Raw genomic sequence first — 27,510 nt, forward strand, 5'->3', positions numbered from 1 at the left:
AACACCGCCATTTCGCTTGTAGAAAAGTGAACCCCGAGAAGACACAGAACTTACCTGAAGTCACCAGGCAGTTAGGCAGCAGGGCCGAGGTCAGAACCCGGGCTATCTTCAGATGCCTCTTCCCCAGCGTATCTTGATTCAGTCAGGAATACCGCAGCAAGGTGATTCTGTGGCCAGAATTCTTTGTTGGGTGATAGTAGGGTGTTGAAGTGCACTTTGGTGTCAGAAGTAGGTTCATATCTTAGCGCTACCACCTAAATAGTTGTGAGCCCTTGAGCAAGCTGTTTTGCCTTTCTGAGTCCAAGTTTCCTCCTGTAAAATAGGGCCGAATGATAGGATCTGCCTCATAAAGCTGTTGTGGAGAGTCAGGAGGTGATGCTTACGAAGCGTTTGGTACATAGTGAGCTGTAACATGTGTTGCCCTTTAGCATTTTGATTTTTAGTAGACTTCTAAAAGGCCAGTGCCCGGAGGGTCCTCAAAATAGACCCCTCATTTTACAGAGGAGGAAATGAAGCCCACAGAGGGCTGCGATCACACAGTTATTTAGGAGATGAAATCCATAAACGAAATGTGGGAAAACAAGATCAATTGTTATATTACACAGTGCTCAACTGAGTTTAGTCACAGGCCAAAAGATGTAACAGTCCTTCCAGGGAGTGCAGTCTTGTGCGGGTTACACAGTATTTGGACCTCCATTATCCTAATCATGAAGTCCCTATCGGCATGCAGGTATTATTACCCCTAATTAACTGCTGAGGAACAAACCCAAAGAGGTTAAGTGGCTTCCCAAAAGTCACACGTAGTAAGTGAGGGTGAGGCCATGACCAGAGCTTAGGACTTCTCTTATTGCATCCTTAGAGAGAGGTAGGAAAGAGAGAGGCCAGTGCGGGCTGGAGTTAGGAGGAAGTGTAGCATAGCAGTTGCTTCCTAAAGTCCGTTCCATTTGCTGAGTCTTGGGAGGTTTTAATAGATATTGTTAATATAGGAGGATTCTGTAGTTAACTAAAGTTTTGGAAATACTCTTAAGTATAGCTGAATAAGTTTATTGACCACAAGCTATTTCAGAATCCTTAATTTGCTAATGTACATTGTAAATCATCCAGAAAGGAATATAATATGCAGTATTTCTTAAACGTATCTAACCATAGAAACTCCGCCTCCCCGCTTTCTTTTCAGATGTCTGGTCACTTTTTTGACTAGTATTTCTGAGGAACACAGGCTGAAAAAACATTCATAGTGCCTTGTTTCCCAGTGGCTGGTCTTCTGCCTCAGAATCACCTGAGAGCTTGTTTAAGAAAGCACACTTTTGGGTCCCACTTCAGACCTCTTCTGTACCCAGGAATCTACATGCTAATAAGCATTAGGGACAATTTGTGTGCATCCTAAAAGCAGTGACAGGTTAGACAAAACTGTGCTAGAATTCTAGCTGTATTACTTAATAGTTATATACCTCTGGACAAACTAAGGGCTCTGAGCCTCAGCTTCCTCACCTGTATAAAGGGAGAAATAATACCTGTGAAAAGGGCTAAAATGAGGTTAAAATGCAGGGAGCCTGGCATGTTGCTAGTGCCTAGTACCTGCCAGTGTCTGGTGGCAGCTCTTGCTGCCGTGACTGCTCTCATGATGCCATGCAGCCTGGGCTATTCCTGGAGTGAAATACTGAAAAGGAGCACAGAGAGAAGAGTCTGGAATAGAAAAAGAAATGTTTTTTTTCCTACCATACCCTTGTCCGCCTCCTGGTCTCAGGTGTTCTAAGAAAGGAAACGAGTTGTTTTAAAGCATCTCAGTCAGTGCTGCCTCCCCTCCACCCACTACATAGCTTTGGAGGATTCCAGCCTATTGTTAGGAGTCAGAATTCCTGTAATTTTCCACTGCTTCCAGTCCAGGGTACCCAAGCAGGGACTGGGTATTGGAGTAGTAAAATTCAAGCACCCTTTGGTCCTATGGGGGAACGAGCTTGGTGGATTTCAGTGCTTAAGAGCTTAGTTTGTGAGGCCAGACAGAGTTGATTTCAAATCCCTGCTTTGTCACTCCGTTGCAGAAGTTTGTTGCAAAAGTCTGAGACTTAGTTTTCCCTTTTTTGAAAAAAATTTTTTATTTATTTGTTTATTTTTGAGACAGAGTCTTGCTCTGTTGCCCAGGCTGGAGTGCAATGGCACAATCTTGGCTCACTGCAACCTCCGTCTCCCGGGTTCAAGCAGTTCTCCTGCCTCAGCCTCCCAAGTAGCTGGAATTACAGGCGCACGCCACCACACCTGGCTAATTTTTTGTATTTTTAGTAGAAACGGGGTTTCGCCATGTTGGCCAGGCTGGTCTCAAACTCCTGACCTCAGGTGATCCACCTGCCTCAGCCTCCCAAAGTGCTGGGATTACAGGCGTGAGCCACCACGCCTGGACTAGTTTTCACTTCTTTAGAATGGGGTCATAATAGTATCTACCTCAGAATTACTCTAAAAATTAAATGAGATAATCCACGTAAAGTGCTAGGTATGGTGTTGGGCATGTAGAATACTCCAAGTGGAGGAGTAATGCAGTTATGCAGATTGAAGAGGCAATGTGATAAGTATTAAATGGGAGTAAGTGTAAGGTACAGCACGGGAGAGTGAGATACCTAACTCAGTCTAGGGGTGCATTTTTAAAAGAGGTGATATTTAAGCCAACAACTGAATCACTGGTAGAAATTAGCTGAGTGAAGAAAGGAATGCTATTCCAGCAGAGGAAATAGCTGCACAAAGCCCATGAAGCAAGTAAGACAGCCTAGTATTTTGGAGGAACTTTAAGAAGTTCAGTGTAGTTGTAGTGATGTGGGGGAAAGGGGTAGGAAATAAGACTAGAAAGGTAAGCAAGGGCCAGATCCCAAAGGGCCTTGTGTGCCTTTTTGGGGAGTGTGACTTTATCCTAAGAGTAGTGAGGGAGCCAGTGAAGTGTTTTGTCCCATTTGTGCTTTGGAGCGCTTACTGTGGGGTGCTGTGAGAATGGATTGAAGCAGGAGAGACAGGAGGCAGGGATACCGGTTTTGACGCTATTGAGGTAATCTAGGCTAAAGAGAACTGTGACCTGGTAGAGGAGATTTGAGAAGCACTTGGGAGGTAGATTTGAGAAAACTTGGCCTTAGGTTTGGATGATTAGGCAGAACGGAGCTCCATTCACTGAGATGAGAACACAGGGAGGCATGGGTTTGGAGGGAAGATCCAGGAGGCTGCTGGATATGTGGGTCTGTAGCTCAGGAGTGATGAAGCTGGAAAGATTTGAAAGTGTGAGCACAGAGGTAATTGAAGTCTGGGGATGGTTCTTGGCTCATTATTTATTGGTTGCATGCTTCTCTCCTATTTCAAGTGGCTCTGCTGGTGAATGCTTGAACTGTTCCTCTTGTCTTCCTGTGATTGTTTAACCCCTTAGTTTGGGCTTCCCACCTCCTCCTGTGCACTTGAAGGGTAGCTCTGGGGTACAAACCTGTCTTTGCAATGCTCCCTCCTCCATTCGTCATCAGGGCTCAGCTTGGAACAGCCTTTGATACCTTTAAGCTTCACAGGGGTCTTGAGGTTAGAAGACTGAGTCCTCAGAACTGGAAAGAAAAAAAAATACTGGACTTTCTGAGGTGGTTATTTGGGAGGAGGTAAGCTCCCTACTGCTTGCGCAAGTGCAGGTAGAGATTCCAGGTGGTTCTGCAGAGATTCCATTATTAACTGAGAGGTTGAACTGAAGAGTCTTTGGGGTGTCTTCCAAAATGTGGCTTGGCTCTCAAAGTGACTCTAGGTGCTGGGACGAAAAAGAATAAGATTTTTCTGAGAGTCCCTGATTTCTGGGCTTGAAGGCTCTGAGAGATCACCTAATCCAGCCTTCCCCCTCTACCTCTGTCCACAGTAGAAATTCATTATATTTGACAAAGACATTTAGCACAATCCCTCACACAGACACATGCTAGGCACTCACTCATTTATTGAGTGAACAAACAGAAGGGGGTAGTGTAGAGTCATGCAGACCCTGACTTGAATCCCAACTTGCCCATTCTAGCTGCATGATCTCAGGCATGTTATTAAACTCTCTGCCCCTTAATTTTCTCATCTGCAAAATGGAGATGACACTGTTTACCTCACAGGACTGAGGATTAGTGAGAGCTGGTTGAACTGGAAGCTCCTAGCAGAGCCTCAGTAAATGTTTGTTGCCCCCAATCCCCCAGGGCGTCAGATGTAGCTTATTTGCAATCAGCCAGAGCCCTAGAGATAGTTTTTCTGTGTTGCTTCAGAAGCTGCAGTTACTGAACTCTTCCTGTCCGTCCCCCCGACCTGCCTTCACAATCCTGTGTTTATCAGTATGAAAAAACTCTTGGAAAAACTCTAAAAAGGGTTGGGAGCATGGAGTAGTGTACAAGAACGTGGAGTCAGGGTTGCTGTTTTTCATTTCTGGTTCAGACCTTTGCTAACAACTCAGTGACACTGGGTGACCCTCTATGAGGTGGGGACCACCTCATCTTCTTCCCCAAACTTCCTGTGCAGCCTGGATTCTGTCTCAGTTGGCTCCACCTCCTTCATCTAGTGCAAAAGCTAGAAACCCGAGTCATTCTAAACACTTTCCTCACTCCTCCTCCATCTCTTTCCTAATCTAATTAGTCACCAAGTCATGTCTGGTCTATCTGAAATAGCTTCAGAATCCATTCCGTTCTCTTCATCCCCAAGTGTGCTGTCTGGTTCATGCCCTGCCTGCCCAGCACCTGGGCTACTGCCTCCCTCGCTGGCTCATCCTCCACACCGCTGCTGGTTACTTCTCTAAACAAGGTTCTGATCACGTTCCTCTCCTATTGGAAACCCTTCTATAGTGCTCTGTTTTCTCCGGCATAAAGCCCCAACAAAACTCTTTAGAGTGGTGTTCATTTGTCCAAATATTTGTGGAGGCTTGCAGGTGCCAGGCATTGTGCTGGGCCCTGGGGTGCCATGATGAGTGAGGCGCAGTGTCTGCCCCTGGGGAGCTTACTGTTGGGTGGGGGAGATGCTAGACAGAAACTACTCTTAGACACTGATACCTCACGGCTAACTGAAATGCAGTGGGAGAGGTGCTTGGTCAAGGAGTGTATAGAGGGCCTGCCTTTCTGGGTTCACACTGCATTCTTGGCTCTGCAGTTTAACTCATTCCCTGAATGCACTATGCTCACTCTTAAGTCTGTGCATTTGTCTTTCTTCTCTCTTCTGTCTGGAGTGTCCTTCCCTGCCTGCCTTTTGGAAAATGTCTATGCATCCTTCAAGGACCATTTCCAATATCACTGCCACTTCCCTCCAGGAAGCTTTCCTTGACCCACTTCATACATTGTTCATTTATTCATTCTGCAAACAGCACAAATTCCTCCATCTAAGCTTCCTTGATAGCACATGAGTAGATTTTTCTGATGGCACTGATCAGATTGTATCACAATTATCTGTGGGCTCCTTAAGGGCAGGACTTCATTTACTTGTGTCCTCAGATCTACTACAGAGCCTAGTACAATATTGTCACTCTGAAAATGCGTGCTGAATGAAGTCCTTTAACAGCTCCGTGGCTTAGTTTCTTCATCTGTAAAAGAGGGCAACTAACATCTTCCCTTTTTCTGTTAGGAGGCCATTGGCAAGATTCTGCCTGTAGTGTTTGTGTTTGTGAAAGTACTTTGTAAACTACAGAGGAGGTCTTCAAATGCAGGACAGAAAGGAAAGGGTTTAATTGCTGCCAGACTACAATAGCCAGAAGGGCAGGAGACCTGCCTGGCAGCACCTGCTTTGTTGGCCTGGGGATGTTTCCTAGGTGGTTTATAGGTGGTTTCCTAGGTGGGTTTTCCTAGGTGCCAGGTGCGGTTTATAGCTTTGCTCACAGGGCTTATAGGGGGGCAGCTACTTCTGGCTTCGTGTCTGGCCTGTTCTTTGGGTGTGCCCAGATTCTGCAGAGTTCCCACTCCCTCTCCATCCTATGCTGGAATCCTGAGCCCTATTGCTTAATGAAGGATTGTTGTAGCAGGAGGCAGGGGGAGTCATTGGGTGCAAGGGAGTGGTCCAGCCTTGTCTCTTCCTCCAGCTCACAGCATTACTTGGGCAAGTCCCTCCCTCCCTCCCCCATCTGTAAAATGGGGGTTAGGTTAAGTGACTTGTCTTCTGGGTATTTCTCTTGTCACACCTCTCCAACCCCTTGGGAATCCTGTTCGTTCTCTAAGTCCTAGCTCAAATGCCACTCTCATGGAAACACTCCCTGATTTTACCCTCCTTCCTTTGCAGTCCTATGGCACATGACTTATGTCTCCATTTCAAACACCTGTTTTCCTTATGCTGTTTTGTTAGACGTTACACAGTGTCTAGATATTAAGTCTTGTTAACCGCGAGTGCCTTCAGATTGCTTCACTCTCCTTTATACCCCACCCCGCACAGTTCACCTGGCCCAGGACTTTGCTGATAATAGTAATTAATATAAAAATAGCAGCTATGACTTACTGATCATTTGCTTTATGCCAGGCACTGTTGTAAAAACTATTTTTCTTATGTGAGTGGTTTTCAGACTGTCTTTTCAGTCACTGTGAGGGGTTTTCAGAGCCCCCTCAGAATGTAGCAAGGGAGGGGGTTCCATATGGTAGGGGCTCTGGAGCCCCCACCTTACTTCAGCCAGAGCAACTTTCTTGTATTTGTTTTATTTATTTTATCAAAGGATTCTTTCCTTCTCTCTCTCTGTCTCTTTTTTTTTTTTTTTTGGAGACAAGGTCTCCCTCTGTTACTCATGCTGGAGTGTTGTGGCACGATCACAGCTCACTGCAGCCTCCAACTCAGGCTCAAGTGATCCTTCTGCTTTAGCCTCCCGAGTAGCAGGGACTACATGTGTACCACCATGCCCGGCTGATTTTTAAAAATTTTTTGTAGAGGTGGGATCTTACTATGTTGCCCAGGTTGGTTATCAAAGGATTCTTTAGCTAAAAATTAAACTGACAGAATTTTGCTGCATTTATTTTTTATAATCTGCAGAACAGTCCAATGAGGAAGGAATTGTTCTACTTGTGAGGAAGCAGGCTCAGAGAGATGAAGCCACGGGCCCACAGTCATGAACTTAGCTGATGGGAGCAGAGTTTTAAATTGAGATCTGTGTGAGCCATTCTTGTCTGTGAAGGAGTCTTGCTAGTAGCTATGACAGCTTCTAGGGTAGAAAAGCTCCCAAGGATTGCTGAGTGAGGGAGGTGACAGGGCCTGCTTCCTGCCCTCCCCACAAAAAAACCTCATGAATTTGGTCTTAGCCTTAAGAGTAATTATTTCAAGCTATCAAACACAATAAAAAGAGAAAGCCCAGGCTCTCAGTGGCTTGGCCACTGGTGCACTTACAGGTTGATCTAGAACATATCTAGATGGTGCCGTTCTCGGAGCTGGGCCTAGCTGCTGTCTGTGCCCTTGAGCTCAGCTTGTCTGCAGATGTGTTGGGGCTGTGCTCTGCTGGGTTCTGTGCTAGCCATTTAGGGAGATGGAGCGGAACACTCCAAGGGCTACTGGTGTGGGAAGATGGATGAGAGAGGGAATGCCCCCATGTATGCTCTAATGCACAAGTGCCCTGGACATAGAGCCAAGAGACCCAGGTTCTGGTCCCAGCCCCTCCACACAGCCTGTGTGTGACTTCCCTGGACTTGAGTCTTGTCCTCTGTGGGAGGCTATTATTAATAGTGTTTATTGAGTGCTTAATTTGTGCCAGGCCCAATGTCAAAGGGCTTCACATAGCTGGCCTCATTTCATTCACAAACTAACCTGAGAGGTAGCTATTATTATTCCCATTTTATAGCAGAAGACATTGAGGCTTAGAGAGGATAAGTCAGTCCAGTTAGTAAATGGCAGAACCTGAACTCGAACTCTTGAACTGGTTGTTTTTTGTTTGTTTGTTTGTTTTGAGATTGGATCTTACTCTGTCGCCCAGGCTGGAGTACAGTGGTGTGATCATGGCTCACTGTAGCCTCGACCTCCCCAGGCTCAGGTGATCCTCCCACCTTAGCCTCCTGAGTCATTGGGACTATAGGTGTGCGCCACCACACCTGGCTAATTTTTGTATTTTTTAAATAGAGATGTAGTTTTTCTATGTTGCCCAGGTTTTTAGTAGAGATGTTGTTTTTCTGTGTTGCCCAGGCTGGTCTCTAACTCCTGGGCTCAAGCAGTCTGCCCGCCTCAGACTTCCAAAGTGCTGTGATTACACAGGTGTGAGCCACCACGCCTAGCTGTTGAACTGGCTGTTGAAAGCATTGTATCGTATTGCCTTAGGAATAGGGTCTCCCCTGCCTGCCTCACAGAGTTGTGAGTGAGGATAGGGAAATGTTTTTACATCAGGGTAAGGAAGACATGCTGTGGATGAATCCATGCTATAGCTATGTCATTTATGACTGATGAGGGTCAGGGGTGTGTGTTAGAGGCTGCGTTTGCTCCATGAGTTCTGCAGATAGAGATGGGAGTACCACAGGATGGGCATTTGGAATTCTGTTTGATTCATTTGCCTGTTCATTCATACAGGAAATATTTACCGAGCATCCATTCTACACTGGGAGCTGGGGATAAAGTGACAAACCAGAAAGGATCCCAGCCCTTGTGGAGCCCCTTGACGTGCAGGAAAGGAGAGTTAGGAAAGGAGGATTTCAACCCTGACTCTGCAGGTCATTGGCGGGGTGACTTTGGGTAACTCGTTGCTCCTCTGGAAGCCTCAGTTTGCCCATCTGAGCAGTGAGATCATAATTCCAACCCTACCTATAGGATCAGTTGAAAGGATGGTGGTGGAAGTGCTTTATGGTTGTAAAGTGCCATACTCTGCCTAGTTTCTGGCCTCATCATTCTGACTGATATCTTGCTCTTCCTGCAGGGCTGCCCAGGAGTTGCAGGACAAGCACCAGGAGCCCCTCCGGGTAGCTACTACCCTGGACCCCCCAGTAGTGGAGGGCAGTATGGTAGTGGGCTACCCCCTGGTGGTGGTTATGGGGGTCCTGCCCCTGGAGGGCCTTATGGACCACCAGCTGGTGGAGGGCCCTATGGACACCCCAATCCTGGGATGTTCCCCTCTGGAACTCCAGGAGGACCATATGGCGGTGCAGCTCCGGGGGGCCCCTATGGTCAGCCACCTCCAAGTTCCTACGGTGCCCAGCAGCCTGGGCTTTATGGACAGGGTAAGTAGTAATCTTGGACTCCAGGTACCTCTGACATGGTTCTGAGTTATCCATGGCCAGCCTTTGTCCTTCCTGTGGGTGTGCAGGCAGCCTGGTCTCTGGCACCTTAGCATCTTGCTTCCAGCTTCAGTGTGTGTCCTCAAAATGAGAAGTTTGTCAGCTAGTTTTGTTGCAAGCATTTATTTGTATTGCTTGCTCATGCTTACTTTCTTTTGCTTACATGTCAGCAGCTGTTAGCTGGCTGTTGAGTTTCTGTTCCCTGTGTCTTTTCATTCAGGGATCCATGCTGAAGGAGCAGCTCCTGTTTGGGATATGTTATCTTTGTGGCAGAGAGAAAGAGCAGGAGAGCTAGCAGGAATGCACAATGCCTCTTAAAGCTTCTCTGAAGTACTGTATGTCTTGCCCACTTGCATTCTTTTGGCCAGAGCACCCCCTGATCAAGACTGACATCAGTAGGATGGGAAAGGATGCCCCTCTGCAAGCCACCAGGCAGTGGGAGAGGATGTACAATGCTCTTATAGGGAAGGGGAGATTAGCAAGTAATCTAATAATAGATTATTGAACTGGCCTTTTAAACCATTGTACCATATTAGTACAATGTCTGTGGGTGTGCAGACTGTGTCTCCTGGCTAGAGATTATTAGCCAGGAGACGATAATGTAGCCTACCATGGGGAGAAACTCAGTTTAAATATCCGTTTCTCTGTGAAAATATCTCAGAATACACACATTCCAGGCTCTTTGCTGAGGATTTTATTTTGCTGTTATCTCATTTAATCATCACAACAATTCTGGGGAAATGGGTTCATTTTAGAAATGTGAAAATCATTACTCAGAAAATTGTACATTTTGCCTAAAGTCACACAAGCTAGTAAGGATCAGATCCAGGGTTTGAATCCAGGTCTGCTTTGATTCCAAAGCCTGAGCCCTTCTATACAAACTACACAGTTCAAACATGTTACAGAATCTCTCCTGCCCCGGGGCTGTGGCCCTTGCTCCCCTATTACACCGATGTTTTAGGAAGATGGCTAGAACCTGCCCGGATTTTTCCAAGGAAGTCAGACTAATCCCTAAGTCAGGCATACCTTTTTCCCTCTGTCCTTACTGGGCTTTGGTACTAGGCAGTGGTTTCTGTCCTCCACAACTGCCCATGGCTGTCTTTGTGTGAAGGGACCCCGATTGTGGCCAGTTAACTCAGTGTCCTAAGGTAGACAGACTTACCAGCTTCTACACTGTTTTTTTTTTTTTTTTTTTTTTTTTTTTGAGATGGAGTTTCGCTTTTGTTGCCCAGGCTGGAGTGCAATGGCATGATCTTGGCTCACCACAACCTCCACCTCCCGGGTTCAAGCAATTCTCCTGCCTCAGCCTCCCCAGTAGCTGGGATTACAGGCATGTGCCACCACGCCCGGCTAATTTTGTATTTTTAGTAGAGACGGGGTTTCTCCATGTTGGTCAAGCTGGTCTCAAACTCCCGACCTCAGGTGATCCGCCTGCCTCGGCTTCCCAAAGTGCTGGGATTACAGTCGTGAGCCCCCGTGCCTGGCCACTTCTACACTTTTATCTACCACCCATTCCCCCATCTCGCAGTTCACCTTTTCCAGAGAATTCTTGAAATGCTACAGGGGTACGGGTCCCCATTCCTTAAAAACATAAAATCAATTAAGAGTAGTGTCTGGAACACTATACGAGAACTCCAGAGGACTCATGGAATAGAAATCAACTGCAAATACTCATGAATCTTCACTGAAGGTCCTCTTCCATCAGAGTAAGAATGTCAGCTTGATGGAAGACAGGGAAGGTGAATTTGTGAAGCTTCGTGTGTGGGAAAAACCTGTAGCCAGGAAGTTACTGAGGCTGGCCCTTCCTGGCATTTCTGTTGATGGCCTTCACACCCCTTCCTCCAGGTGGCGCCCCTCCCAATGTGGATCCTGAGGCCTACTCCTGGTTCCAGTCGGTGGACTCAGATCACAGTGGCTATATCTCCATGAAGGAGCTAAAGCAGGCCCTGGTCAACTGCAACTGGTCTTCATTCAATGATGAGACCTGCCTCATGATGATAAGTGAGTCTCCGCCTTGCCCTTGGGCCTGAGCTGGGGCAGAGCCACCTGATAGTGGACAGTAGGTGGGTGGGTGGACATTCTGAAGAGAAATTCATTGACCAGGGAGGACTGTGGGGAGAAAGCTAGGTTCAGGGTGAGATCCCCTAGACTGAGAGCTCTTTTCCTGAGATCTTTCTTAAGTTCTAGACCCTGCCTAGTTACAGGTTAACTTAGTCTCCTCTTCTGTAGAATGGTACTCCCTCCCCTGTAGGAAACAGCAGGGAGGGGTCAGGTGCCAAGCCTGCAGAGAAAATGCAGTTCTGGATGGGGTGGGGCTAAAGGTGTCCAGAGTAGGAGGACGGTGCAACGCTTGATGTGGGTGTCTCAGGTGCAAGCATCTGGGCCTCAGGGCTTGGTTCTGTGAAGTCGCCTACTCCAGCCTGGAGAGAAGGGCTGCCTCAGTGGGTCCTGAGGGGGACCCTTGGCCTTCAGTCTTGAAGCCTTCCTCCCCTCCTTTCCCTCCTCACCTTCAGACATGTTTGACAAGACCAAGTCAGGCCGCATCGATGTCTACGGCTTCTCAGCCCTGTGGAAATTCATCCAGCAGTGGAAGAACCTCTTCCAGCAGTATGACCGGGACCGCTCGGGCTCCATTAGCTACACAGAGCTGCAGCAAGGTGCGGGTCATGGCCGGGGCACGATGGGCAGGGCAGAGCTAGACTCTTCTCTTTACACCCTAAGATACAACAAAGGGGTTTCCTCTTGTTACCGAATGTCCACCTGCACTACAAAATGCTGTTCTCAGTGCAGGCCTGCATCCCTCACCCCTTCTTTGACCCAGCTGGGGCACTGAGCCAAGAGCCAGGGCAAGGAAACACCTGGGTCCAGAATCAGGGCTGGACCCTGGAGTGCTGGGTGAGACGGCCCCAGCCACAGGGAGCCTTAAGGATGGAAACTTGGCACCTTAAGGACTATGAGACCAGTGTGTGTGGCTTGGGTGACTCCTTCCTCTCCAGTTTCTAGCATGTAGAATGGAAAGTGCCCTGAACAGGGCTCAGAAAGATGGGTCTGTTGCCACCTCTGCTAGTGGACAGTTTCTTTCCCAACTTTTGGGACCCTGAGCACTCTAAAAGTTGCAGTTGGGGAAGATGACCTGAGGCCACAGCCCCAGGTCTGGTTCCAAACTGACTGTGTAAGGCAGGAGGCCACAGTTTGGGCTCAGGCAGGTTAGTAAGAGGTTGGGGGGAGGACCCAAGAGGGAGCTTTGCCACCCAGGAGGGAGAAAGGGCTCCCCAGAGAGTCTAGTCCTTTGCCCAGGCTGTGGATTTCATTCAGACTAAGGAGGTCTGTGGGCAGGAGTGAGTGCACCACATCTGCCCCCAGTGAAAGGGAGGGGAGATGACTTATAGTAATCACCTACTCTTGCCAGCTTTTGTCGTGGATATTAGTAAGGGTGATATTAACCACAACAAAACCTATTTACTGAATGCTTGCTATTTTTAATAGGCTTATGTAATTCATTCTTCCCATGTGCTAGGTACTATTTATAATTCCACACCCTTCAATGAAGAATCCCTTATAATCTCCCTTTTACCGGTGAGAAAACTGAGGTTTAGTGTAGGTAACCTGCCCAAGGGCCCGCATAACAAATGGAGAGCTGAGGTTTTAGCCTGGCCTGGTAAGGAAGGAAGCATCCCAGTGAAGAGACAGGATGCTCCAAGAGACCTTGGAGTGACGGTGACTTTATTAAAATAGCATTTACCAAGTGCTTTTTCTGTGCCAGTCACTGTGCTAAGTGCTTTACATGATCACCCGTTTTAATCCTTACTAGAACCTACAAGTTAAGTATTATCCCCATTTTAGAGATGATAAGATAGGGATAGTGAGGCTAAGCAACTTGCCCAGTGGCTGACTCCAGAGCAGGTCCTCATACCTCTGCTGTGCTGCCTCTGATGTCTGCCCCAGGCAAGGTGGTCCTGGGAGCTCAGGCTTCCTTTTGGAATGCAAACGAGTCAGAGATGATTGCGGATAGTACCTTGTCGTCTCTGCAATCCCCTGAGCCTCAGTTGAAGAGACAATAATGGAGATTTGGAGAAAGAGGGATGAGGGCCTTCCACCTAAGGGGAGCATCCAGACAGGGTCCCTGTTGTGCTTCTGACATCTTAGACAGACCCTTGGGATTTCTCTACCCTCTTTATGCTTCTGTGCCCATCCTCTGAAGTTCCTTGAACTGTTGTGATCCAGTATTGCTGATTGATGGAGGTGCTCATGGCAGGTTTTTGTGTGTCTGGTCTGTGTGCCCCTCTTCTCCAGCTCTGTCCCAAATGGGCTACAACCTGAGCCCCCAGTTCACCCAGCTTCTGGTCTCCCGCTACTGCCCACGCTCTGCCAATCCTGCCATGCAGCTTGACCGCTTCATCCAGGTGTGCACCCAGCTGCAGGTGCTGACAGAGGCCTTCCGGGAGAAGGACACAGCTGTACAAGGCAACATTCGGCTCAGCTTCGAGGACTTCGTCACCATGACAGCTTCTCGGATGCTATGACCCAACCATCTGTGGAGAGTGGAGTGCACCAGGGACCTTTCCTGGCTTCTTAGAGTGAGAGAAGTATGTGGACATCTCTTCTTTTCCTGTCCCTCTAGAAGAACATTCTCCCTTGCTTGATGCAACATTGTTCCAAAAGAGGATTGAGAGTCCTGCATCATAGCCACCAAATAGTGAGGACCGGGGCTGAGGCCACACAGATAGGGGCCTGATGGAGGAGAGGATAGAAGTTGAATGTCCTGATGGCCATGAGCAGTTGAGTGGCACAGCCTGGCACCAGGAGCAGGTCCTTGTAATGGAGTTAGTGTCCAGTCAGCTGAGCTCCACCCTGATGGCAGTGGTGAGTGTTCATCGGCCTGTTACCGTTAGTACCTGTGTTCCCTCACCAGGCTATCCTGTCACACAAGCCCGTTTTCTCCAAAGTGGAATCTGACCAAGCATGAGAGAGATCTGCCTATGGGACCAGTGGCTTGGATTCTGCCACACCCATAAATCCTTGTGTGTTAACTTCTAGCTGCCTGGGGCTGGCCCTGCTCAGACAAATCTGCTCCCTGGGCATCTTTGGCCAGGCTTCTGCCCTCTGCAGCTGGGACCCCTCACTTGCCTGCCATGCTCTGCTCGGCTTCAGTCTCCAGGAGACAGTGGTCACCTCTCCCTGCCAATACTTTTTTTAATTTGCATTTTTTTTCATTTGGGGCCAAAAGTCCAGTGAAATTGTAAGCTTCAATAAAAGGATGAAACTCTGGAGTTCCATGTTTTCCACCGTGATTTCTCAGCTACAGGTCCATCCACTCATTCTTTCAGTGACTATTTAAGTACATCCTATACACCACACCATGCAGAAAGCAGCAGCTTGGGGGGACATTGCCTATGTGGGGCTCCTCTCCACTGCCAGAGGGAAGTGAAGTATAGGGTAGCCAGCTGAGGAGCCTGCCGGGTTCAGTTCAGTATGGCCTGAAGGTCTATTCAGGAAGCTATTTCATAGCAGTTTTAGGGCTGGCATTCTGGGTTGAAAGCAGCTACCTCAAACTTCATAGCCTGGCCTTTTCTATTTTCTCAGGCCCTAGTTTTATCTTCCAGACAAACTCCATTTATTAAGTCATAACGTTCTCCCCACTTTTATTAAGCACAGACATCTGTACTTGCAAGTCAGATCTTTAGATCAGCATAATACCCAGTCTACACCGAGTGTCTGTAATGAGCTGACCACGTTTCAATCAAAAGCCAAAGACACCAGACATTCTAGTTTGCCAGGGGGCTTTATTCTGGGTAATGGTGATTATCTTTTGGCTTTTTGAGATAAAGAGCTCTGAGGCCCTGTGCAGGGCTCTCCTCCCTGCAGTGGGTAGTTGGAAGTAACTATGACTGTTTTGCAGGTCAGTGAGGCCCAGCAGTGTGTCGGGCTTAGCCAGGTCAGTTGCATTCTCCTCTGGGCTGCTGTAGTGCTAGAATCCCCGCATTAGATGGAATCCACTTCCCAGAGGCCAGCCCCCATCCAGAGCTAAAATTCCGTTCATAGTCCCCATGTGAGTCTGGCCTCTGCTTCGCCAAAGGCAAAGAACTCAGTGCCTTTCCAGGCAGCCCATTTCCTCCATGACTGGCAGAAACATCTTCCTTATGTGGATTCTAAATCCTGCCATCTTGAAGACACCACCATTTGCTGTGGTTTTCTCTGTGGGCCACCCAGGACATACATCACCCTTTATGCATGCCAACCCTCTATATAGTGGAGCCTACCCTATATACCACATTTTCCCCAAGTCCTCCCTTCCCTGGGCCAGATAGCCCCGGGCTCTTGAGCAGTCCTTCGCTGAGCATCTCTGCCCTTGGCATCCTGGTCACCTCCCCTGAATTTTCTTCAGTTTATCCGAGTCCCCCAGAGTGGAGGGCTGAGGCCCCCCATGGTGCTGGGTTCAGCCAGCAGAGCGTGCAGCCATTAGGAGCAGCGCCTGTTGTTTCTTTGTTCCCACTGAACCAAGTGTCTGCTGAAACTCGATGGTGCCAATTGTAGTCTCTCACCTTTGTGCTCAGCTGGCTGAGGAGCCCAAGACCTGGATTGATCTTGTAAGCACGGTTGGTTCTGAGCTTGGGGGCCAGCCCTCATACCTCATTCTGCACACTCACCTCCAAGCCTACCTATGCACTGTGCCAACCGCTTTGGATCCTAAGGCCAGTGGGAGTGTGGAATGGGCAGGAGAGCCCATCCTCTTGGCAGCAGCTAGAGCTCTGCCCCGTCCACAGAGAGCTGGGCTGGTAAGTCGTGTGGAGAGCAGGTGGCATACTTAGACCACACATTCCACCTGCTCTGGGTAAAGCGGGGTGCTTAGGAGGAGCAGTGCTTCAACACTCCTGGGCTGGGCCCCTGGCAGCACCAAGGCTCTGCCCACATTCTTGACGGTTGAGGTCAGAGGGAGCCTACAGCTCTATTAATCAAGTTAAGCAGACCTGGTGGTATGCATAGCAGAGCTGGCCCCTGCCAGATGTCCCTGTTCCTCTCAGCAGAGTAGCACTTCAGGCTGCACTCCACGTCCTTCTCTGGCAACAAGGCTCAGGGCTTTTGGCAGCCTTAAAATCATCTCGGTGGCAGACGGAGCATGTCTGGCCAAGTCTGTGGCTTTCTCTTTTTATCCTGTGAGTTCATAGAAAATAGGCGCAAGCCTTGGTTTCCAAGAAGATGAAGATAACAGTAAATCAGCCCATTAACCCGCTATCTGCCCACCCGGCCCCCCTTACCTTCCCCAGGCCGTTGGGCCTTGTGAGCAGACAGTTGTGTCGAGGGGCGAGGTCCCGGCGTCACAGGATTGGCACCGCATGAGGAGGCAGCACCACGTGTGCCGAGGCCTGGCTGAGTCCATCTGGGATCCCGTGTGGTGGGGGTGGGAGGTCAGCAGATAAGAGCATTCTAGTGCCTTCTTGTCTTCCCTCCCCCCAGCTTCCCCACCTTCTTCTGCTCCTAACCTAAGCAGCACAGATTTTGTGCAATGACAAGGAAAGGGAACATTCAGTGCCAGGCTTTTAATTACAGTTGCTTCGGGCTGCTGGCCTCTGTGCCAAGTGGCCATGGAGAGTGTTTTATCACACCACAAAGCCAACAAGGTCGGGTCTGTGGTGTGTGCCCTTGGCACCTGGTTAGGGTGGGGCTGTGCTCGTGGCCCGCTGGAGAAAGGCTGGGCCCAGATTAGTTCACACAGGCATCAGAACAGCTGGCCAAGTGCAGCCCTGGGCTTCAGGGAGCCACGGAACAAGATGGAAATGCCTGTTGGGACCTTTAGAGCAGACTCCAGGGAAGGCCTGTAATTGGGTAGGAAAGGGGTCTTTAGGAGGATGACCAAGCCCTGGAAGGAGGATGGGGACAGATTATACTGTGGGGTATGGCCAAATGAGAGAAGTACAACAATAATCATGTCCACAACACTTCACAGTTTACAAGGAGCTTTCCACTTGCTTCAGCATGCTTAATCCTCACATCAACCCTGCTTAGGGGACACAAGCTCAGACAGAGGAAGTGACTTATCCAGAGTCACACAGGCAGAAACCCAGGACTGAAGCCACAGCCTTTCACCACATCCAGCTGTCTTTCCATGAGGGGTAGGGGCAGATCCCCCGAGCCGGAGCCTCCAGGGCAGCCCTCGCTCAGGGCAGCACTGTGGTGACGCTGGTGAGCACCACATGCTCAGAGATTTTGGAGACGGAGCATCGGCTCTGCAAGGACAAGGACTTGTGGCTGGCAGAGGAGCGGGGACTAGGGGCCTTCAGAGAGCCGCAGGGACCCAGGCCAGGCAGGCAGCAGGAGAAGGCAGCCTTAAACTGCTCCCGGAATTTGCCTTGGTTGAGAGACAAAAGACACAGCCATAAGGAGACAGATGCAGCAGGAAGGGGCCTTGAGCCCAGGGACACCCACGCAGCTCCAGCCAAGCTGCCTATGAGGGGGCGGGGAGGGAGGGAGGGATAGAGCTGGGAGGGAGAGCCCTGAGGCAACCTCGGCACCGCCAGAGAGAGAGGACAGAAGCCCTGGAGCGGGTTCCCAAGGAGAGACGCAATTGCCATCTGATTCCTTGACTGTGCTCTGGCTTGGAGGCTGACTCAAAACGTGGTGTCTGGCTCAGGGGCCTCAGGTCACCTCTGCTCTCCTTGGTGTGTACGTGGGGGTCACTATCTGTTGCGAGGCTTGTGTCCTCTCTGCCCTTTGATGATGAAAATGACGGCAGCAGCAGCCCTTTTGCATTTGGCAGTCACGCTGTGCTGGGCGCCTCAGCCTCTGTCCTCCAGAGCATCCCAGCACCCTGAAAGGCTGGAGTCCTTTATCCTCACTTCACAGATGAGATGCACAGAGGTACAGTGGCTTGCCCAAGGCCACCCAGCCAGAAGCTGAACCCAATTCTAATTCCAAAGCCCTTCTCAAGGGGGAGGAGGGAAGGAGGGACCACCACACCACCTTATTCAGCCCAAGTATACCAGGGAAACAGATTTTGTTAGGCTGAAGCCCCTTTGATCATGTGTCATTAGGCTGCCAGCCTCTCTGGTGCCCAGCACAGGGTCAAGCACATAGTAGGTGCTCAGTAAACATAGGCCAAACAAAGGCATATGTGTCAGTAAGTCTGTCTGCCCTCCCCTCCCCACACAGCTCATCATCTGTTCTCTTTTCTGAGCTGGAAACCCGCAGCCAGCCTTGTTGAGTAATTCTTGAGTCTCAATGAGAGTTATACTATTGACTCCTGATCCTTTCTTTAACCTTTTAATAGTTCCTCAAAGATTATTTCTGTCCAGGCTTGAACAGTCATCTGGACCTGTTCTTTAGAAGTCTATTCCCAAAGTCAGAGGGCTGGTGAGTCAGACTTCTGCTGAGCTCAGCCTCAGGGCCATTACCACCCTGAGACTGGGAGGTAGAGGGAGGGGGTGGGCACTATGGGACAGCAAAGAGGAGAGGCCTGGAGTGGGAGTGGGGGTGGCAGGGGAGGAAGACTTCCAGAGGGGACAACCCCTGAGATTCTGGTTGCTCTGCCAGTGTGTGTCTAGCTGAGCCGGGGAAGCCCTTCCCTGGGCCTGGCTTGTCTCTCAGAGTGACCCTACTTTAGCCCTGACACCTGGACTGTGCAATCCTTCCTCGGGCAGGGGCTTCAGGGCCCTCCTCCCACAGGTCTGACTCCCTCCGGGGAGGATGGACTCGTCTGCCTGAGCTGATTAGAGGTCTTGCTGTGCCTGCACCCAGGGTGGGAGTGGGGGGTGAGCTGGCCTAGCCCCTGCCCTTCCACTCACTCGCTGGCCTGCAGAATCTGCAGAACTGGATCCTGGGTGCCAGCCACTGTGGGGAGTGTGGCCCGTCTCCCACTTAGGCCAGGGCTGCTCGGGGTGGGTCCTCCCAGAGCAGGATCACTGTGCCCACAGCAGGTACATCCTCACCCACCATCCTTTATTTGGGCCCTGGCTTGGGGATGGGGAGACTTGTCATGTGGACTGTTGGCCACCCTCAGTCACTTTGCATCCCCAGCCTGCTCACCACTGAGGAAGTTGTAGATGATGGGGTTGGCAGCACTGTTGGCATACACCAGCCAGTGGGAGAAGGTGAAGCAGGCGTAGACAGCTTCGCGGTCACTGGCTTGGCGGAACATCCCGAACACCCTAGGCCCAGGGTGGAGGAGCGTCAGAAATGGGGTAGCTGCGTATGCATGTATTGGGGGAGTGCTGCTCACAGAACCTGAGCTGTAAAGTGCAAGAGTTCCTACTGCCCACTTCTGTCCACATTTCCTGGCCTTCTGTACCTGAGGTCTTGGCCAGGGTTTGGGGTTCTCAAGCATGGAGGTTATCAAGCACCGTGATGGGCATCTCTAGCCTCCTGGCCATCGGATCCCCTGGGGCTTCCCATCCACTTTCTCATCCATCCTCACAGCAACATGATGAGTCATAGACATCATCCATTTTTCCATTAAGGAAACTGAGGCTCAGAGAAGTAAAGTGACATGCCGAAGATCACACAACCAGGAAGTGGCCAAGCACAATCTCAAAGTGAAACTGTCTTCTGTCCAATAGCCTGCATTCTCTCCCCGGTGCCCTGTGACCCTCTTTGGCTGTCCCTACAGACACGTGCATGGTTAGCTCTCTCACTTCCTTCAAGTCTCTGCTCAAATGTCATTTCCTTGGAAAGGCTTTTTTTTTTGAGACAGCTGTGTCACCCAGGCTGGAGTGCAGTGGTGCAATCATGGTTCGCTGCAGCCTCAACCTCCTGGGCTCAAGCTATTCTTCCACCTCAGTCTGTGTAGCTGGAACTACAGGCACATGCCACCATGGCTGGCTAATTTTTTGAATTTTAGTAGAGACGAAGTCTCATTATGTTGCCCGGGCTGATCTTGAACTCCTGGCCTCAAGCGATCCTCCCTCCTTGGCCTCCCAACGTGTTGGGATTACAGATGTGAGCCACTGCACCTGGCCCCCTGCTTTTTTTAAACCATTGTATCTAAAGCAAAAGCAAAAACCCACCAACCCTTATCATTGTCACTCTCTGTCCTATTTTATTTTTCTTCCCAGCAGTTATCACTGCCTGACATAATATACATTGATTCGTCTATTTACTTCCCTTCTCTCCTGCTAGAATGCATCCTCCATGAAGGCAGGGACTTTGTCTGTCTTATGCACTTGTTCATTGTATTTCCAGCCCCCTAAAATGTGATGATTAAGTGGATGAATGCGTGAATTTTCACGATAGCCCTAGGAGATGGAGGCTCAGAGAAGAGAAATGGCCTGCCCAAGATCACATAGTGGAGAAGGGGTGGAGCCAGGTCTTTCTCCCAAGCAAGGAGAGCTCCTTCCCCAACCTCAAACTTCTCCCCACCCCAACCATACCCCGTGCTCTCACCTCTTAAGGACATTGAGGACACTGATGGGCAGGTAGCAGAGGGCGAAGACCAGCAGCACCACCATCAGCATCTTGGCTGTCTTCCTCCGCGCACGCATCTGCTTCACTTCAGCCAGGAAGGCGCGGGCCCGGGGCTGGGGCTCTCCACTCAGGCCCTGCTCCAGGTCCCCCAGCTGGTCTGAGGGGCGCTTCCAGTTCCGCACCAGTGCTGAGGTGGTGCCAGGGATCTGTCCAGCACACATAGAGACAGCAGTGGTGGGTACAGCACCTTGGGAGGGTGGTTGCCTTTTGTGGGGCCTACTCCAGGCTGGACCCCGGGCAGGGTGGAGATGGGCAAAAGGATAAAACCCTTGCAAGAGGAAGGAATCTAATGTTTATGATAGACTAACACTCTGGACTTGAGAGTGAACGATAGACTTTCATTTTCTTTTCTTTTTTTTTTTTTGAGATGGCATTTCACTCTTGTCACCTAAGCTGGAGTGCAATGGTGCAATCTTGGCTCTCTTCAATCTCGCCTCCCGAGTAGCTGGGATTACAGGTGTGCGCCACCACACCGGGCTAAGTTTTGTATTTTTAGTAGAGATGGGGTTTCACCATGTTGGCCAGGCTGGTCTTGAACTCCTGACCTTAGGTGATCCACCTGCCTCAGCCTCCCAAAGTGCTGGGATTACAGGTGTGAGCCACTGCGCCCAGCCTAGACTTTCATTTTCCATTAGCTCTTTGTGAAACCCTCTACAACACGCCTTGTGGAAAGATATTATTGGTCCTTAGGTATAGATGAGGCAACTAAGACTCAAAGAGGTGGGGACCCTTGACAAGACCCCAGGCCACATGCTGTCAACTGCCCATCCATCCTCCCTAAATCTCCAACACTATCTTTGAGGGTAGGGGTGGGGGTGAGTTGTGCCTCCCCTGGATCATACCAGACTATGAGGAGGCCTGGGCAAGGGGTGAGCAGGTGAGCAGCATCGAATGGCCTGGGCCAATGCCCATAAGCCTGGGGTGGTTCTGGGCTCCTGGAGAAGCCTCTCCTGCCACCGGACACTCAAATCACCCACCACAGAGGGGCATGGGGCTGGAGTTCTGGAAACGCGGGTCTAGAGCCAGCTCAGCCATTCGTGAGCTATGTGACCTTAGCCACCTCATTTTCCTTTCTAAGCCTTGCTTTCATGTCTGTCAAATGAGGAGGATCGTGCCTGTGTCCTGCTTGGCTGGGGGGTCTGTGGGGAGCAGATGATGAGTGTTGGTGGACTACAGGGCTGGCCAGTCAGGAAGGGTCCTACTGGACTGGGTGCTCCTCCAAGGCAGGACCTGGGTCACAGCCAGTCCGTGTCCCCATCTGCTGCCCGGCATGGCCTGGGTGCAAGCCAGTACTTCCTGTGGAATGTAGGTGACATCCCCAAGTGTGAGAGTCCCTTCCTGAGCCGGGTCACGTTCTGGCCTGCCTTTTCTCACCGCCCAGACGCCAATCCAGGATTCCCACTCGCTAGGCCAAGGGCCTCTGACCACCCCTGCCCCCAAAAAACCTAAGAAACCCACCGTGGGTCAGTCTGTAATACAGGAAAGAAGACAGGCCCTGGAACCAGAAGGCTCTGCTGCTGTTGAATCTGGCAAGTTGGTTGCCCTTATTTGGCATTTGTGACGTGGGTAATGTTGCTTCTTTTGTTAGATAGTTGTTAAGACATTGGATGCAAAGTGCCTAATTTGGCAAGCACCACGGAGTTGCTATTATTATTGTTGCAGTGGTACTAAACTGAGCAGTGGGAGCTCACAGATCTGGGCTTTAGTTCCTGATCTACTCACTAGCTGAGTGGTTTGGGGGAAGTTATGTTGATCTTCTGGGTCTCGGTTTTCTCATATATTTAATGTGGGTAATATATGGTGGCTAAGAGGATGCAAGATTATCTGGGAGTGGATACTTGAATAAACGCCAACCACTAATAGAAGGACGTGTTACTATTCCATTCCAGGGTAGCCACTGGTGCTTTTGGCCTTGAGTTTGACGTGTCTCTGGGCTTCCCCTCTCTTTGGTTGCAGCCAAGATGGCATGTGCTGATGGCAGAGGACTGCCTACTCAGTTAGACCAGTAGCCCTCCCACCCCCAGCCCACACAGTGACTGGTCTAGCCCCTGCCCAGAGTGGGCCTCACCTGGCGGCCCCAGAGCTTGCGGAATATCTGGAAATAGGCCATGGCCATGAGGCCCAGTGGGGCCAGGTAGGTGACAATAAAGAAGCAACTGTGGTAGATCTTGGGATAGAGGTCATCTGCAGGGGTCAAGAGATGCAGAGTCAGGCCCAATCCGTGAGCCCCACCCTGCCCTGGTTAGCAATGCCACCCTGTCCCGACTACGGCCAAAGCAAGGCCTAGGAGCAGCTGGACCCCATACAGCCACCATGACAGACAGAGACCCTGGAGTTGTCCAACTTGGGATGTCCCTCCTGGAAGGACATCTACACTACAGCAGATGTCTACATGAGGGAAGGCACCCACCCTGGGAGTATCCCTGGTAGGAGCCAGTCTAGGGTGTCCCCTAGGGAAATACCTGCTCTGGGATTTCCCACTTTGGAAGGGACCCTGCTAGATGCCTGCCTTAGGGGTACGTGCTCCCAAAGTGCCCACCTGAGGGGATGCCTGCTTGAGGCTTCCACCATTACCTGCCCAGCGTTCATCACAGACTGAGAAGAGCCGTGTGCGGTTGGCTAGCTCAGGCAGCACACTGCTGCATTCCATGACTGCAGCCTGGGGCACCATGATGGCCAGCGACACAGCCCAGATGCCCAGGATGGAGCCACGGGCCCGCCGGGCTGTGCTCTTGAACAATAGTGGGTGGCAGATGGCATACCAGCGGTCCAGGGCGATGAAGCTGAGAGTTAGCACTGCCACTGACACGGACACGGCCTGCCCCATGGGGACACAACGTTGGTCATTTTGGGGGCCACCCAGCGATGTGAGAGTGGGTGAGTGAGGAGGCTGACGGCAGGTGCAGGGCAGTGCAAATCCTGACTCCACCGCTTACTGGCTGTGTAAATGTGGGCAAGTCACTCACCCTCCCTGAGCCTCGTCTACAGAATGGGAATATACCATCTACCTGGCAAGATTCTTGTGAGAATAAGTGAAATCATGTATAAACAATGTCCAGCTTTAGACCTGGCACATGGTAGGTGCACCCCTCCGGTGAATAATAACTTACACCTACTTAACTTACTATGTGCTGGGTACTGTTCTTATCATCCTCATGACAATCCCACAAAGTGCTCTTGCCCCCGTTACAGATGAGGAAACTGAGGCACAGAATTCCCTCATCCATCTGTCTTTATGCTCAGGGTCACCAGAGTTAACCAGTTGAGTGGGGAGCCTCAAAATAGTGGGAAATCCAAGAGGCATTTATCTCTGCCATGGAATGCCATCCCTTCCCCAGGCTGTTAGGAAAAAGCCCTCATTCTGGGAGGCAGAGATGAGTCTGGGCCAGAGGTGTGTGGGCATTGCCTCTAGGGGTGCCCCCTGCCCTCTGGGGTGCAGGAAGTGGATCACAGGATACAAACTGAGAGAAGCCTTCCTTCCACCCCACTAACCCCATCCGGACATCCTGGTTTCCACCACTGGGGTCTTTCCTGGCAAGTGCAGGAGGGAGAGGAGACGGCTGTTTCCATCAGGCCCCTCACGTCTGCCCCTTTGGGATTGGGGAGCAGGCCTAGGGTGTTGTGTATGTGTCACTGTGGGCTAGTGCCTCTCTCCTTGACTGTGTGCCTGTGTACCTGGAGGTGACTATACGTGTCCACACGTGTCTATGTATATGTCTGTGGCTGTGACCAGGAGGGGATCTCTGTGAGTGTGTGGGGTTGTGTCTGTGTCCTCGAGTGTATGATCTGGTGGCTTGCCCTTGCTAGCAGCAGAGGATGACACTTCAGGGGTCATGAGCCACTGACCTGTCTGAAAGGCAAGTCTGGGGGTCACTGAGACCTATGCAAGGCCGTGGGTTTTTTCAGGCGTGACAAGGAGTGGTGAGGGGTGCCTGGGCAGAGCTCACCTGTAGATAGGGGATGACCTTGCAGAGGGCATGGCCGAACAGCCAGGACTCAGTGATGTCCACCAGCAGGCTGGCCGGCAGGCAGATGGCAGTCACCAGAACGTCAGCCAGGGACAGGTTGACAATGAAGTAGTTGGTGACTGTCCTCATGTGGTGGTTCCGCCACACGGCCAGGCAGACTGCAGGGTGCAGCGAGGTGAAGCTGGTGGCAGAGCCACACCCATCCTAGTTCTGCCTAATCAGTGAGCCCTCCTCCCACACAACCCCCTTCAATCCCCAGGGAAAGCCGGCAGCACTGCCGGGCAAGCCCTGGACCTACCCAGCGTGTTGCCCACCAGGGCCACGACGAACACAGCCACATAGGCTGCGATGAGGACCCACTCATACTGTTTTGGGTACAGATAATCGCGCCACAGATAGCGGAGAAACTCGTCTTCATAGTCTGGAGGCACAGGGGACGGCTCTCTGCTGCCAGGGGGGACCCCCATCTGGGCCCCTGGGGTGGCTGAGGGCTCCATGAGCTCAGGAGCCGCTGCAGCAGAGGGGCATCCTAGGCTCTGCAGAGGGAGAGGAGGGAGCTTGGGCCAGCCCTCAGCCCCACTCCCTTCAGGGTGCCTGGAGGCTTGCACCCAGGTCTTTTCGGGTCTCAGCCTCAAACTTCCTGAAGGGAGGAAGGAAAGGAGGGAGTGGGAAAAGAGAGAAGGAAGGAAACATTAGGGATTGTGCCAGGTGCTTTGCGTATAAGTTCCCTCTTAATTCTCACAGTCATGAAATTGGTGGAGGAAGACAGACCTGGGTTGCATCCCAATTCCACACCAGTTGCCTTGGGTAGCTTACCTGGCCTCTTTCAGCCTTGGTTTCCCCATCCGTCTAATGGGGTGACAGCCCTACATACCTTACAGGACCACGATGAGGAGTAATGAGCTCCGATGCGTGCCAAGTGCTTCACCAAGAACCTGGTACGAGAAGGTAGTTTCGGGGACGTTTCCGGTTACCATTATTAGGGTACCCTGCTTTGCAGATGAGACCGAAGCTCAGAGAGATTGAGTCTCTTGCTCAAGGTCACAAAGCTCTTAAGCCAGGTCTGTTCGAACCCACCAAACACCGTAGATTTGGGAGGAGAAGCCATCCCGATTGCAAATATTTCTTGAGCCAGTTCAGAGGCTTTAACTTTGGGTTGGGAAAACGGGCCAAGGGAGGTGTTAGAGACCCAAGCCCCACCCGCCATACCTGCCAGACCCTCCGGTGGGCACTCGCGGACACGCACACATGCAACACACACACAGTGGGGGTGGTGCGCGGAGGGACTGACGACCCCTTGCGAGCAAGGGGAGCATCCAGGCCCCCTAAGAGGCCCCCTTTGGGTCCCCAGGGCCGCGACGCTCCCCGACGGCCGCCAGGAGCCGCTGTTCCGGCGCGCGGGTCGCTCTCCATTCATAAATCCAGCCAGCCCAGCTCCCCGCCCCTCCCTCCTCCCGCACTCAGCCCCTCCTTCCCCCGGCTGGGCTAGGACGACCCCGGCCAGGTGCCGGAGGGTTGCGGATCCCTGGAGACCCCTGGGGAAGGGGAGGGGACGCCTTCATACCCCACTGAACGCCGGCAGGCCCGCTCCGTCCGCGGGACCTTCCTGCACCTCGGGGGCTGCGGGGGGCTCCGGGAAGGCGCAGGGGAGCGAGGGCACACGGAGCCTGCCTGGAGGAGAGCAGCGCTGGCCGAGGAGCCAGTCTCCCAGCACCCAGGTTACCCCCCGAGACTCTTGGCTCCTCCCATCCCTCGCCGCGGGTCCTTTGGAACCCCCATCCCAGGCCTGGGGGTCCCCCACACCCCGCACCTGTTGGCTCCGGGACCCGGGCGTTCTCGGCTGCTGTTCCCCGGACCTGGCACCGGGGACTTCGCCTTCCTGCGAGGAAGGCCGAGCCTCTGGGGGCCGGGACTGCAGGAGGGGGCCGGGGCAGCCCCCTCCCTAGGCTGCGCTGCCTCGGCTCGCGGGGCTCAGCACGATCCCCGGCAACTGCGCGGGCTGTGGCTCGGCGCGGGCTCCGCCGGGCTGCGCGCTGCGGGGAGGGAGGGCCGGCGGGAGGGGCAGGGCGGGGTGGGAGCCCCCAGACGGTCTTGGCTCCGTGTCTTCCAGCCCCGAGACCCGCAGGGCGGAGGGAGACGCTCATTCCTTCTCGCCTCCCACTTCACGCTTCCATCCCACCTCCATTCATACGTCCATCCGTTCATTCATTCCATCCTCATTCATTCAACATTTATGCCCCTGGCCACCCCGCATTCTGGGCGCACTTAGTGTGTGCCGGCGGGCCTGGCAGCTTCAGAGGGCCACAGTGCAGAGGTGGAGCCCAGCCCCGCCTCTCCTTGCTGCCTCACCTGAGGAGGAGGATGGCACAGGTGGGTCACAGGGGTGAGACAGAGAGGATGCCTGCACCGCCTCCAGCCTAGCTCCGGATGCTGCTGTAACAGCTAGCTCCCAACGATGCCAGAGAACCCTGCTCTCCCATCTCCCAGCCCCCCATCCTATCTGCCCCCAGTTTCTCTTTTTGTTATACCTACTGTTCCCCCCAAAAATCAAGGACGCCGGTGGGGACAGAAGTGGGGGTTCGTTAATTCCACAAATAACGATTTATTAAGCTGTGTGCCAGGCAATGAGTTCTAATAATACAGCTACCGTTCGGATAATGCATATGATGCCTGCTCTCATTTAATCTTCATATCAACCTGGTGAGGTGGTCGTTATTGTCCCCATTTTACAGATAAGGACACTGGACCCACATGGGGCAATGACTTGCCCAAGGTCGCACAGCAGAGGCAGAGCTGGGCTTTAAGCCTCTGCCCCTCTCAGGCCTCTAGCCTCTCTCACCAGACAGAGGCTTCCTCCCCTGCAAAATCTCTCTGGCTGCTGGGGGAGGCAGGTGCACACCCAG

General features: G+C 51.6%; 2 protein-coding genes and 1 long non-coding RNA gene across 5 annotated transcripts in view; 1 reads left to right on the plus strand and 2 right to left on the minus strand.

Annotated features, from left to right (window-relative positions):
• Window positions 1-148, minus strand: part of LOC129534191 (uncharacterized) — a 14,291-nt gene extending 14,143 nt beyond the window's left edge. For both annotated transcript variants that reach the window (XR_008680658.2, XR_010131851.1), the window contains exon 1: window positions 55-148. This is a non-coding gene — a long non-coding RNA (uncharacterized lncRNA). The remainder of the gene's footprint in view (window positions 1-54) is intronic.
• Window positions 1-14,455, plus strand: part of PEF1 (penta-EF-hand domain containing 1) — a 15,366-nt gene extending 911 nt beyond the window's left edge. Inside the window, exons 1-5 of one of the 2 annotated variants that reach the window (XM_063700850.1) lie at window positions 144-161; window positions 8,828-9,128; window positions 11,031-11,186; window positions 11,699-11,842; window positions 13,479-14,455. In XM_063700850.1, the coding sequence (XP_063556920.1) occupies window positions 9,014-9,128; window positions 11,031-11,186; window positions 11,699-11,842; window positions 13,479-13,708 (645 nt within the window). In that variant the 5' untranslated portion in view covers window positions 144-161; window positions 8,828-9,013 and the 3' untranslated portion in view covers window positions 13,709-14,455. Of the gene's footprint in view, window positions 1-143; window positions 162-8,827; window positions 9,129-11,030; window positions 11,187-11,698; window positions 11,843-13,478 lie in introns of those variants that run through there. The other variant, XM_004025345.5, reaches the window with a different exon arrangement.
• A 2,253-nt stretch (window positions 14,456-16,708) lies between these two features.
• HCRTR1 (hypocretin receptor 1) lies at window positions 16,709-26,610 on the minus strand. The gene is made up of 9 exons (XM_004025344.5): window positions 26,418-26,610; window positions 25,482-25,542; window positions 24,906-25,247; window positions 24,587-24,765; window positions 23,214-23,457; window positions 22,708-22,823; window positions 20,559-20,785; window positions 19,206-19,327; window positions 16,709-17,532 (listed from the first exon to the last, which is right to left on the minus strand). Exons 3-9 carry the CDS (start codon window positions 25,102-25,104, stop codon window positions 17,342-17,344), a joined length of 1,278 nt encoding a protein of 425 aa, XP_004025393.1. The 5' UTR covers window positions 25,105-25,247; window positions 25,482-25,542; window positions 26,418-26,610; the 3' UTR covers window positions 16,709-17,341.
• Window positions 26,611-27,510: the final 900 nt, after the last annotated feature.

This window comes from Gorilla gorilla, chromosome 1 (assembly GCF_029281585.2).
Source record: "Gorilla gorilla gorilla isolate KB3781 chromosome 1, NHGRI_mGorGor1-v2.1_pri, whole genome shotgun sequence".
NCBI classification, from domain to species: domain Eukaryota; kingdom Metazoa; phylum Chordata; class Mammalia; order Primates; family Hominidae; genus Gorilla; species Gorilla gorilla.

Excerpts from the sequence above, each read along its gene's own strand:
- HCRTR1 (XM_004025344.5), bottom strand. The coding sequence starts at position 25,104 with ATGGAGCCCTCAGCCACCCCAGGGGCCCAGATGGGGGTCCCCCCTGGC. Across the intron at positions 24,766-24,905 it reads CCTGGTGGGCAACACGCTGG|TCTGCCTGGCCGTGTGGCGG; the intron begins GTAGGTCCAGGG and ends TGCACCCTGCAG. Across the intron at positions 20,786-22,707 it reads GCAAGCTCTGGGGCCGCCAG|ATCCCTGGCACCACCTCAGC; the intron begins GTGAGGCCCACT and ends TGTGCTGGACAG.